This window comes from Neovison vison, chromosome 7, assembly GCF_020171115.1.
Source record: "Neovison vison isolate M4711 chromosome 7, ASM_NN_V1, whole genome shotgun sequence".
In the NCBI taxonomy this organism is placed as follows: domain Eukaryota; kingdom Metazoa; phylum Chordata; class Mammalia; order Carnivora; family Mustelidae; genus Neogale; species Neogale vison.
Window position 1 is genome coordinate 94,182,285 of NC_058097.1, and position 13,051 is coordinate 94,195,335.

Below are 13,051 nucleotides of genomic sequence, written 5' to 3' on the forward strand. Positions count from 1 at the left end.
AGGGACTAGTGTAGATCTGTGTGTGTTTGAATCCATGAGAGGATAAAGAAAATGCCTCCTTACGCGTTTCATTACAGGATATTATTGTACCCACCAGAGTTAGCTCACTGACTTAAAGCGCTTTCGCTTCTCACAAACATCACTGCACAATCTGGGAGAAGAAATTCTGTTAGCAACTAGAAGCCTGTCATCCACCGCCGGTCATTTTTTAATTTTTGCCTCACAAATGAAAAGATGTACTTCAGCTGAAAAGAATTAGTTGCAATTTTCACTACCGCCAATAGATGGTAATAATCCATCAAAGAAAACTTTTGTGTAAGAAAAACCCTAGAATTATAGAATCCCAAATTATCAAGTCCAATGATCTTACTTAACAAATGAGGCAACTGAAAGCCCCTTTCAGATAATGCCCTCCCTGATAATTCAATGCTGAAAAAAAGAGAATTGTATGAATTAAAAATTATCACCTGTGTGTGTGTGTCCGAGAGAGAGAGAGAGAGAGAGAGAGAGAGAGAGAATGTCCCTCCAAAAGGGCCAGTGCTCTCCAACTTCTCTTCACAGTCAGAAAGTACTTTTGAAGTAAGTACTCCTGAACATTCGTCCTGATTTTGAACTAGGTAACCGCCACCTCCCCAAGGCAGAATGGCTGCGAATGAGGATACTCTGCAGGCAGGGCGGACTCTTGGGGTTAATCCAAGAACACAGACAAAGAAAGAATGTAGGAGAACTGACCTCAGAGATACTCAGGACACGGAAAGAGAAGGTTCTGTTGACCATCTGTACAAGGAAGACTGAGAAAGACGGAAGAAACACTGTTAAGATCTGCAGCTCAGGCAAGGAGGGCTCTGGTTTAACCCAGACTTCACAGAGGTGGAGCAGCCTTGGGGAAGATGGAAATGAGTTCAAGTCTACACCTGTTTTAATTGAGCTACAAGAAAAGAACCAGAGAAGACTGTCCAGAAGCCAGATGGAAATACGGGTCTGAGCCCAGCACCGCAGTCTAGGGATCTGACAAGGACAAATGCCCGGGAGCTAAAGGCTGCAGGAAGGACAATAGCAACAATCCCATCCCAGACGTGCACCACTGTAAGCCAAGGTTTTACCACTGCTGCTCTTCTGGAGCATTCTACAGCTAAGCTTACAGCACGGAAATGTGACATCAGACTCCTCTTCTATAAAATCAGGATAACGGGCGCCTGGGTGGCTCAGTGGGCTAAGCCGCTGCCTTCGGCTCGGGTCATGATCTCAGGGTCCTGGGATCGAGTTCCACATCAGGCTCTCTGCTCAGCAGGGAGCCTGCTTCCTCCTCTCTCTCTCTCTGCCTGCCTCTCTGCCTACTTGTGATCTCTCTGTCAAATAAATAAATAAAATCTTTTTTAAAAAATAAATAAATAAATGAATAAAATCAGGATAACATGTAGATTCCAGTTTTAACAATGGAGGCAAAATACCTAACACAGAGGAGCGCTCAACAAACACAGATTCACAACTTTAAGGCCTCAGTCCTTTTGTTGATGAAAAGCCTGAAGGGCTATGTACTAAAGGCGTACAGTGCACAGAAAAAACCGCAGAGTGAGAGCAATGAAAGGTCTGCTGAAGGCCCGGAAAGGAAGCAGAAACGGGAGAGGAAGGGTAATCTGCAGTTGACAGAGCCTGGAACCCAAGAATCAGATGTAGGCTGCCTCTGCGGCTCTGACACACGCGCGTGAGATGACCGTGGGAAGCCGCCCACTTCCTTGCTCGGGGACAGGGAGATGCAGGCAACAGTGACTTCAGCAAGCGTCTGAGACCATTCAAGGAAAGTCTGTGGAAACTCTGGTCCTTAAAGCATCATACACATGTACGTTACCCAAATGCCTTTCTCCGTCTGCTATTAGTCATTGGTATTGGTGGGTTTTATATTTTCCCCCCAATTCTAAGAACTTGCCAAAAGCCCTGAGCTGTTCCTCAGGGTAAGAATTCACGCACTGAGAAATATGGTCCTTCTAAATCTTCTACCATCGTCAATTAGTCAGTCAGCACCACACGCATCTCTTTTCTTCGTTTGTTACCTTTTCCTACTGCCATTTATTCTGCTCGGCCACAGGTGTTTTAAGGAAGCTGTGAGGGGTGGCCATGGTAAGTTCGTGACAGACTTCTCCTAGAGAGGGAGTGATTGGCTGCTGCCCACCTTTTTACCATACGGGGGGGCCCTGGGGCATTTGGTCCAGAGACAGAGCCCCTTTTAGGGCTCCCTACTTCCGTAGCCACCCTAACTCTTCCAAATGACTCCTTGCGCTAAAGAATGATCAATTTTTATGGTGTTTGCTAAACACCTAGTTTGCCAGCTACTTAACATGAATTTGTATCCCCCACCCCACCTACCTCCAGGATTTTCTTGAGAGTGAAGTACAACAAGTTTTGTGATAGCCCTTTGGAACCGAAAACACAACAAAATATTGTGTCAGGGTATTTTGGAGCAAAAGTAGTTTTTCAACTCTGTTATTGGTAACTTAGCTACACGCACAACTTCCCGAGACGGAACTACAGCCTCTGGGTTGCTGTGTCAGAGGAACGTATTTGCACCAGCAGAGATGTTCTGTACCTGCGGCATCCAATACAGTAGCTGCTGGCCCCACGCGGCTGCTGAGTACTTGACATGCGGCCAGGGCAACTGGAATGCTGAATCTTTTCACTGAATTTAACATAAGTTATCTTAAATAGCCACATGTGGTTAGTCATATCCAAACTGGAAAACACAAGCCTCAGATAGTAAGACTTGGAAAATCTAGCTGTAGCTCCAAAGTCTGCGATATGAGGCACAAGGCCATCCACTAAAACAGGGCCAAGGTGGGGAAAGGAGGATTATGAGGGAATAGAACAGATGTGCTTCCTTCTAAGACAATTTGCCTAAGCAAGTTCAAACTTAGTAAGTATAGGGGAGATAATTCCCATTTACAAAAGCATTCGTGTTCCCTTTAAATACTGGTTTTGCAAATATGTTCGATATATGTCCCAATTTATACACGATTTTTCGAGAATGCATCCAAAGCAGAAAGCAAGACACACGCATGTAGAGAGGTCAAGGAAACAGGGACAAAGTAATCTGGCTTGCCTTCTCCATTATCTCCCCCACAGTCAACGAAACAAAAATTTATTGAGCACACTCTACCTAACAGGATTAAAGGGGACAAGATGATTAAGTCCTAGTCTCTGTTCTCGGGGACCTTATCAAGAAGAAACCAGATAGGGGCGCCTAGGTGGCTCAGTGGATTAAAGCCTCTGCCTTCTGCTCAGGTCATGATCCCAGGGTCCTGGGATCGAGCCCCGCATCGAGCTCTCTGCTCAAGTGGGGAGTCTGCTTCCTCCTCTCTCTCTCTGCCTGCCTCTCTGCTTACTTGTAATCTCTGTCTGTCAAATAAATAAAATCTTAAAAAAAAAGAAACCAGATAAGGCAGTGGACAACACTCTGCCTCCAGTTCTTGCATCCTGCTGGGGGACAGCAAAGACCTGCATCACACACGGCCCCACCACACTGCTGCACTCTGAAATGATGAGTACATTTTAATTCTAGGACATCGCAGGGGGCTGTGTCTTTGAAAAACCAACATGCCCAAGAATATAAAACTTCACCATATTGGGGGGAAATCTTTTCACTTCAACATTTAATACACAACACAACACTGTGGGCCTCAGTAGCTACAGTTCACGGGTGGCCTCCCCTGAGCCCTCCCCCGTTTGCGAGGCACAAAACTACCTGTACTACCTGACTTAGTCTTCAAATAACCGTACGACGCCTACACTAGTGCTATGCCCCATTTATAAATGGGGAAACTGAGGCCTACAGGATGAAGGAAGTTAGGCATTAAGGCCAGTTTAAAACCCTGCCTTGCCAACCCAAGGCAGAGCCTTTTAGCCCCGTACCAGCTCGGAGAGAGCGGTCAGGGCGGTACCGGGAACAGAGTGGGTGTTTTCCAAACAGACATTCATTCCTCTGCCAGAGAACTGGAAACAGAATGTCCCAACAGGGCGGGGGAAAGGCCCAGGACGAAAACTGCTGGCCAGGACATCCGTGGGGAGCATCTTATGAAGGTCACTGCAGGCTCCGGTCAAATCAAAGGTCAGCGCCCAGGCAAACCCCGGGAGCGGGCGGCGGCAAAGCGCACGGCTTTCTAGAGGACCCCGGGAGGCGCGGGGAACAGGAGAGCCTGGGTCCCGCGGCCCCGATTCCCGCAGGCGTCGACGGGACACAGGGGAGACAGGCCCGCAGAAGCGCTACGGCCCGGGCGGGCCAAACGGCGAGCGATCGCTGACAGCCCCCGGGACGCAGGCGCCTGAGCAGAAGAAGCGGAACGAGGAAGCCCACGCCGCCCCGCCCCGGTGCCCGGGACCCCCGCCCGCATGCGCACGCCGCGTCTCACCTGCTCCGCGCCGGCGTCGACACGCTCAGCGTCCCGGGCAGCCCCCCCGCGCTGCCGCCCCGGCCGGGGGCCGCGCGGGGTCCGGTGACGAGCAGCCAGCGACGGGCCGCGCTGCCCAGGGCCGCGGAGGCGGCGCGCAGGAGCCGGGCGCCCCCCGCGGCGGCCATAGCCGGTGGTCACGTAACGACCGGAAGCGACGGCAGCGGTCGGCTCGGCGAGTGCGAACAGGCCGCCGCGCCGGCGCCGGACGCCCGGGGGTCCGCGGGGAGGAGCGCGGCGGCTGCGGTCCCGGCGAGGGCCTGCTCGGTGCGGCGGCCGCGGGCTGCGCGCGCCTTCCGGGTGACCTATAAACCCGGCGGCACCCCGAGTGCAGCGCCTCCTCCCGCCCGTTCCCACGCCTCCCGGGCGGGTGTGGCTTGTCGGGGGCGGGGCTGAGCGCGGGGGCGCCGCCCCTCCCGACCAGGTTGGCCTGCACCTTGCGGCTCCGACCGCGGTGGGCGCGCCGGAAGCCGCAGCCGGGAGAGGCCGGCGACGTCGCACGGGAAGATACCGTAGATGGACCGGCAGGTAAGGAAACCACCGCTGCTATTTCACCCTTCTCTCGCCTTCTCCCCGTTCAAAACAGAACAAAACCCAGTGTGGGCGATTATCATCCTGGAGTTCAGGTTAGGGAAAAAAGGGAACTCTGGGCATTGTCAAACGAGGACAGTAGGAAAATTCACAATGCCAGCAGACGTGATACACAGAGGAGCAGTTATGATTATAAAGGGATACTGGAGAAAGCCGGTAATAATTCAGGATCAATAAATGCTCGTTCAGCCCATGAAATCCATGAGTTTGGAAACCTTTTGATGAAAAACTGTGTTTTTTTTAAGGGCTTCTACAAAATGCAAGAAAGATGAACTTAAAAATACCCGTTATCATGATTGATACGTTGTGGTGGAAAGAACGTGGGCTTTGAGGTCAGAAATAGCGATGTTCAAATCCAAGGTCTGCCACTCCTGAGCTCTGAGACCTTGGGGGAATTATTGTCAAGGATCAGAGTTTCCACCAAAACACTTAAACACTGATAAGATGTTCCAGTCTCCAGGGCCATTCTGAGGGTTACAGAAAAAAAAAAAAAGTACAAGGAATGGCATAATGCGTCACACATTTTAATGTGATAGCTTCCTGGGCCCCCCTCCCTAAAGCCATCTTTAAAGATGCCAAAGGTCAAAGTCAAGTGGATATTGCGGATGGGCTACACACAATAAAAGATACTTTTAAATTAATTCAATGAATTAAATAGTTATTAAATATTTTAAAATTTTAAAATACTTTTAAAAATATTCAGAACAAGGAAGTCTAGACCTGAGTAAAGTTTCTCGAGACACTGTGTGCTGGGCCTTGAACCTGATGGCAGAGAGAAGGCAGTCATTTGGCTCCCAAATTGCCTAAATCTTACCATAAAGAGAGAAATTTTCAGGCTGGAAAGGGACCACAAACCCAGACAAGTTAGTCGGAAAGAGAAGGTTGTAAAAGAACAGTTAAGTTTTTTTGTATATAAGATCAAATCTTCAGACTGAGATGAATTCATCTGTAGGAAGAAAATGGGAGGGGCGGGGAGCACAGACTTTCTTCTGTCAAGAAATCTAGTTCAGCTGGGTTATGGCACGTGTGGTAGTGTGTATACGTTGTTCCTCTTAGTAACCCCCATGCTACCAGCCACAGGGCCTGGAGCATATCAAGTGGGCAATAAATATTTGTGAATAAGTGAATGTTGTGTAATTTCTGTTAGTACTATCATGACAATTCATGAAGCAGTTACATGAAAATTAAAGATGGCAATAATGTTCTCCAGATTTTCAAAGATGGGTAAGGCTTGATCCCAAAGATTACAAATATCTATTCAGCAGGATTATAGAGGGGATTTATAAACATGTGGTCTCTGAACACAGATTTAAAAAGCAATATGGAGGGCGCCTGGGTGGCTCAGTGGGTTAAGCCGCTGCCTTCGGCTCAGGTCATGATCTCAGGGTCCTGGGATCGAGTCCTGCATCGGGCTCTCTGCTCAGCAGGGAGCCTGCTTCCTCCTCTCTCTCTCTGCCTGCCTCTCTGCCTACTTGTGATCTCTCTCTGTCAAATAAATAAATAAAATCTTTAAAAAAAAATAAAAAATAAAAAATAAAAAGCAATATGGAATTACTGAGGAAGAGCTTTTGCTTATGTATTTGTCCATCTTATAAAACTCCTGGGACTCCTGGGTGGCTCAGTAGGTTGGGCATCTGTCTTTGGCTCATGATCCTGGGGTCCTGGGATTGAGCCTTGCTTCAGGCTCCCTGCTCGGCGGGGAGTCTACTTCTCCCTCTCCCATCCTCCACCGGTGCTTGCTTGCTCTCTCTTTCTCTCCCTTTTTCTCTCCCATAAATATAAATTAAAAGAAAACTCCCATCCCCGGGCACCTGGCTGGCTCAGTCCTTAGAGCAGATGACTCCTAATTTCAGGGCCATGAGTTTAAGCACCACTTGGGCATGCAGTCTATTTAAAAAACAAAACAAGACAAAACAAAAGAACCTTGCATCCTGCCATCTTTCACTCCTGTCAGAATTTTGAAGCTCTTTTCAAATTCTGTTTTTCCCATGAAGTTGTGCCTGTTTATCCCAACAGATAATGTTGCCTAAGCCCTCTGTCTGTTCTTGTAAAACTGACAGTACCTGTTATTTCAAATAGAATAACGTTCATGAGGGGGCTTCGCAAACTGAAACGTGTCATAAAAATTCAGATTCGGTGTTTGTTGAGTACCTGTTCTGCACTTCGTGGTACCGTGTGCCACATTGCACCTACTTTATGGAGCCCCTCTAAACAGAAGCCCCCCCAAAGTCAGGATGCTGCCTTAGTCATCTTCATATTCCCAGCACCCGGCCCATTGCCGGGCACAAAGCAGCCGTTTAATAATGTCCCCGTTAAGAGCTGTATTAGGAACTTTCACAGTGTGTATCTCATTTCCTGATCACAGCTACCCTGTAGAGTAGACATGCCTTTAATCAATAAGTGCCTTTGATCAAAAACTATTTATTGACATAAGCAGTACATTGATCACCAAGCTAGTACTAGAGACACAGCAGTAAATAAAATCCTTCCTGCCCTCTTATTTTACAGATGAAACTGAGGTGTCCAGTGGTGGCTTTCTTGGAATCATACCGCTTGTGAGTTGTAGATCCAAAGTTTAAATCTAGGTCTTCCTGCTTCCTCTTCCCAAGTCCAGGGCATAAACACAAAAAATGATATTTTTATTTCTATTATATTTATTAAATATTTACATATATAATTTTATTGTGTGTGTGTATATGTTCTTTTTTTTTTTTTTTGAGACAGAGAGAGAGGGACAGCGAGAGTGAGGGGCAGAGAAAGACAGAGAATCTCAAGCAGGCTCCCTACCTAGTGCAGAGCCCGACATGGGGCTTGATCTCATAACTCTGAGATCATGACCTGAGCCGAAATCTGGAGTCAGACAGGTAACTGACTGAGCCACCCCAGTGCCCCAGTTTATCATATGTCATTAATATTTATTTACATGTTATATGTAAATGTGACTGTATTCAATAGTAGATGCTTAAGATTCTACACGGCCCGCATAATTTAGGGATAAGGTCAGCAGTACTCTGAATTTTAAAAGGAGTGCAAAATGCAATCTGTGTGTATTTCACCCCAATAAATTACTCTACCCCCAGGTATTTATTGCTAAGGCTGATGATATTGGTGTGTTTCCTAAATTTAAAGATATAATTGGTATTTAAATTAATTGATCTTCCTGTCTGTAGTCTTGTCTTGCTCTAAAACATCCTGCGTACTGCTAGGAGGCTGATGCCATTAAAAGACTGATTGTGACACCTGGGTGGCTCAGTTGGTTAAGTATCTGCCTTGGCTCATGTTGTGATCCCAGAGTCCTGGGACGGAGCCCCGTATCACACCCTGCTTCTCCCTCTCCCTCTGCCACTCCCCCTGCTTGTGCACTCGCACTCTCGCTCTGACAAATAAATAAAATCGTTAAAAAAATACTGATATGATTGTGTTACTTTCTTAATGAAGATCCTTGAATGACAATTCATCCCCATTTATTAACAGACTAAAGCAAACTGCTCAGCTGGACACACAACTCCCCTCAATCTCTGCCTTCTACTGCCTATCGGTCCCGCATTGTGCCCTTCTTCCCCGCAGGTTCTGTTGGCTGCCTGAACCCGGCTGACTTAGAGCTGGCCTCCAGGACCCCAATCCTTGGAGGAACCATTCTTTGACATAGGTGCCTTTGGGAGCCTTACACACTAGAAATCCCTCTGTCACAGCTTCAACTTTAACTGTTATATGCAAGTAAGGCTTGGATCAAGTGACTCGGTCAGTTTCCGGTCCTGTTTCTTTGTTAAGATTACTTTTTTTATACTTTTTAACTTTTTAATATGTCCTTCAAATGTTAATAGTTGGTTGTCTTTTCTTTTTTTTTTTTTGGTCTTTTAGCCGCTCGTGATGAATAATTAATTCACTTGGGGTTGCAAAATGCAGGTGTTCTAATCCTGTCGTTCCTTCTCCATTGATCAAGCATCCTACTCCTATAGACAAATTGGCCTCCATACTCCTACAGACAGATCTGAAGTAGAACCTGTATGGGAAACGCAGGATAAATACTTTAATGTTTCCCTTTATTCATTTGCTATACTTAGAGTTTATTCATGTTCTCTCTTTATTCAAAAGCTTGTTTTAGGGGCGCCTGGGTGGCTCAGTGGGTTAAGCCGCTGCCTTCGGCTCAGGTCATGATCTCAGGGTCCTGGGATCGAGTCCCGCATCGGGCTCTCTGCTCGGCAGGGAGCCTGCTTCCCTCTCTCTCTCTCTACCTGCCTCTCCATCTACTTGTAATTTCTCTCTGTCAAATAAATAAATAAAATCTTTTAAAAAAAAAAAAAAAAGCTTGTTTTAAAAAGTTATAATCTTTTGGGGCACCTGGGTGGCTCAGTTCGTTAAGCATCTGACTCCTGATTTCAGCTCAAAATCACGATCTCAGGGTTGTGAGATTGAGCCCCTCGTCAGGCTTCACACTGGGCATGCAACCTGCTTAAGATTCTTTCTCTGCCCTCCCCTCTTTACTTATTTTAAAGATTTTATGTATGTATTGTTTTTAAAGATTCTATTTATTTGACAGACAGATTACAAGTAGTCAGAGAGGCAGGCAGAGAGAGAGAGGAGGAAGCAGGTTCCCCGCTGAGCAGAGAGCCCGATGCGGGGCTCGATCCCAGGACCCTGAGATCATGACTTGAGGCGAAGGCAGAGGCTCCAACCCACTGAGCCACCCAGGCACCCCAAGATTTTATGTATTTATTTGACAGACAGAGATCACAAGTAGGCAGAGAGGCAGGCAGAGAGAGAGGAAGACGCAGGCTCCCCACTGAGCAAAGAGCCTGATACGGGGCTTGATTCCAGGACTGTGAGATCATGACCTGAGCCGAAGGCAGAGGCTTATTAACCCACTGAGCCACCCATGCGCCCCTGCCCTCCCCACTTTTAAAAAAGTTAAAATTTTCTAATAAATAGTATATTTCACCTAAATTTTCAAAATGTGTTGGCATAAACTTTTTCCCTAGTGTTATCTTTTTAAAATTTTTCTGCTATAACTACATTTCATAATTTTTATATTATATTCTGAGTCTTTTGTATTTCTTATATTATTTTGAGTCTTTTCTCTGTGAATAATCATAGCAAGAGTTTGTTTATTGGTCTTCTCAGATAACAGCTTTGGCCTGATTGTCCTGTGCTATATCTTTGCTTTCTAATCTTATCCTTTATTTTTAAGTGGTCTCTACACCTAGTGTGAAGCTCAAATCCGAGATCAAGAATCATGTACTTAACATACTGAGACTTCCAGGGGCCCTTATTCATTTATCTTTATGATTTGTTTCTTTCTGCATTCTTGGGATTTACCTGTTTTTTCTTTTTCTAACTTCTTCATCTAGATATTTAGTTTATTAATTTTCAGTTTGGTTTTTATAAGAAGTATTTAATTTCTTGCAGTATTTAAGTTTCCTCTAAGTAGTGTGTTTGGTTGTGTCAAAGAGTTTGAAACGTGATATTTTCTGTATTACTTGGTTTAAATATTATCAGATTTCCATGCTGTTTTTCCTCTGATGGTGAACCATGTGGAAGTGTCATAAATGTGTAAATATACAAAGGTCAGAGGTCAGTAACACTGCAGAAGCAAAGATCAGTGAACCTGAAAACACAGCAATAGAAAGTTTCCAGAATGACATTCAAAGATAAAAAAGACTAGAAAACCATAAGACCATGGCATCATTGGGCTGTTGGATGATATCACATGGTCTAGCACACTTCTGTTTGGATTCCCAGAGGAAAGAGAATGAGACTGAAATGAAGATGTGTAAGACCTTTTTACACCAACAAAAATTAATAGAGCTCCTGCTGTCAGACTCCCTGAAAGAACCGCTACAAGGAGGGCGTTTAGTAGGCAGCTTCCCACACGGCTCTGCGACCCCACCTGCTGGCGTTCCCACGGAAGTGTGACCCCCACCCACCCCCCCACCCTCCACCCCCGCCCCCGAGCAGGCCAGACCTGGTGATCGCTTCTGACAAATAGAACACAGCAGAAATGATGCAGTGTCCTTTGTGCCTTATGTTTCCAGAGACTGTGAATTGCGACTTGCTGGTTCTCTTCCTCTGTTGCCTTCCTTGTTTACATGCTTTGGTGAAGAAGCTGCCATGTTGGGGACACTCACATGGCAAAGAACTGACGACAGCCTCTAGCCAACAGCCAGCAAGGAACTGAGACCTTCATCCAGTTATCCAGTTGTAAAGACGGGAATCCTGTCAGCAGCCATTTGTGTGAGCTGGGAGGCAGCTCCTTCCTCAGTGGAGGCTTCATGTGACTGTGTACCCACCCAGCACCTCGACCATGGCCTCTGAGGCTCTGAAGCAGAGGGCCCAGCCTAGCCGCTCCAGATCCAGAAACAGAAAATAAATGTGGTTCCTGTTCATTCCACTTTGGAGCAATTTGTTAGGCAGCAATAGACAGCTAATATAGTGTTCTTCGAGAACAGTGAACTTGAACCCAAAAGGAAGGACTAAGAGGCAAGAAGAAATGATAAGCAGAAAATCAGCTACCATGTGGGTAAATCTTAAGTAATAACTGGTTGTAAAATAATAACACCAACTATGATCTCATGAGAAGAGAAAAATAAGAGCAAGGTAGAATTCGTTATTGAACTGGCATGTAATTAGTAATAAGACCAAAAGTGTTACCGACGCAATCTTCTCTCCCTTTCTTTTCAGTAACAGGATATCTTGTGTTTTAGCTGAACACATGTCTCACAAGCCGGAGGCCGCACTTCCCAGCTGCTTGTGCAGGTGCGGGTGTCCCTGTAACAGCTTTTGCTAAAGCCCTGCAGGTAGAAGTGATGTGTGCAACCAGGTAGCCTTTTTAAGGGGAAGCTCTGTGTTTTCCCTTCTGTCCACTTTCCTCTCCCACGGGCTGCAAAATGGCAACAACCAGGATGATCACGTGAGATGCGAACACAGAAGCTAAATCTTAGAGATGACAGACGGTCAGAGCGGGTCTGCCAGCCTGGGTTCCCGGAGACCGCGTGTGGCAGAGTTGCCTCCCAGCGTCGGTGCTGCAGTCCTTGCTCGCGAGCCCAGCCCACTCCTGAAACGCTTCACGGGAGAGCACGGGAGAGAACTTAACACCGATGCCGCGTAAGATACTTACTTGAAGAATTCTTGTTACTGCAGCGTAGCCTCGATCCTGATAAATACATCCTTAAAGTTACAAAAGAAAGAATGAAAGAAGGGAGAAAATCATTTAAAGCATGTTTTTTTTAAAAGAATAAAATGAAATCTTGAAAATATGTAAATGGATGAAATACACCAATGAAGAAGTAGACTTTCGCTGAGGATGCAGATATTCTGATTCTATGACATTTGGAAGAAATTTATCAAAATTATAAAAGATATAAAAGGATAAAAAAATACAATCAAAAGATAGTTTGCCCTATTGCTGTCCAATTAAAGGGACGTATTTAAATCCAATTAAATAGACCAGGGAAAATGCATTATAAGGATAAACATGGTCACTAAAAAAATACTAAGCATTTAAATCAATTTGAAATGTCTAGCAACTCTAAACTTATAAGTATCTAACAACGTAGCATATATTTATGAACATAAATATATTTATATAATAAAAGTATTATATAAATAAAGATACATATTTTTATCTAATGAATAGATAGAAAGTTTCTAATTGGATTTACATATATGTTAACTACCCTGAGATATTTGCAGACTTCTGACACTTCAGTGTTGGCATATTTTGTTTTCAGGACTATACTGTAGTAGCGGTCAGTAGCATAGACTGGTAGTGCTTTAATCACACTATTATTATTGAAAAAGACTCACTACACAATGTTAATTCATTTTCATTCAGTTTTAAGTTGGAGAAAATGGCCAGAAATTCTTTCAACTCTACAGTTTTAAAAAATGCAGTGAAGGATGTTTTTAATTTCTGAAATTTGGGCCAAACTATTTCTTGCCAAAATAGTTTCCAAAGATCTAGTTTCACAAGGCATGAAAGTCCCTCAGTGCACTTAGACACCTCTGTGTGAAGCAGAGACAGA

The 13,051-nt window shown here is 45.3% G+C and overlaps 1 protein-coding gene and 1 long non-coding RNA gene across 3 annotated transcripts in view; one reads left to right on the forward strand and one right to left on the reverse strand.

The window, feature by feature from the left end:
- FDX1 (ferredoxin 1) overlaps window positions 1–4,667 on the reverse strand; it is a 31,508-nt gene extending 26,841 nt beyond the window's left edge. The window contains exon 1 of the mRNA XM_044257685.1: window positions 4,401–4,667. Coding sequence (XP_044113620.1) covers window positions 4,401–4,567 — 167 coding nt within the window. The 5' untranslated portion in view covers window positions 4,568–4,667. The remainder of the gene's footprint in view (window positions 1–4,400) is intronic.
- Window positions 4,668–4,749: 82 nt separating this feature from the next.
- The window catches only part of LOC122912218, a 46,221-nt gene continuing 37,919 nt past the window's right edge, over window positions 4,750–13,051 (forward strand). For both annotated transcript variants that reach the window (XR_006385569.1, XR_006385571.1), the window contains exon 1: window positions 4,750–4,967. This is a non-coding gene — a long non-coding RNA (uncharacterized LOC122912218). The remainder of the gene's footprint in view (window positions 4,968–13,051) is intronic.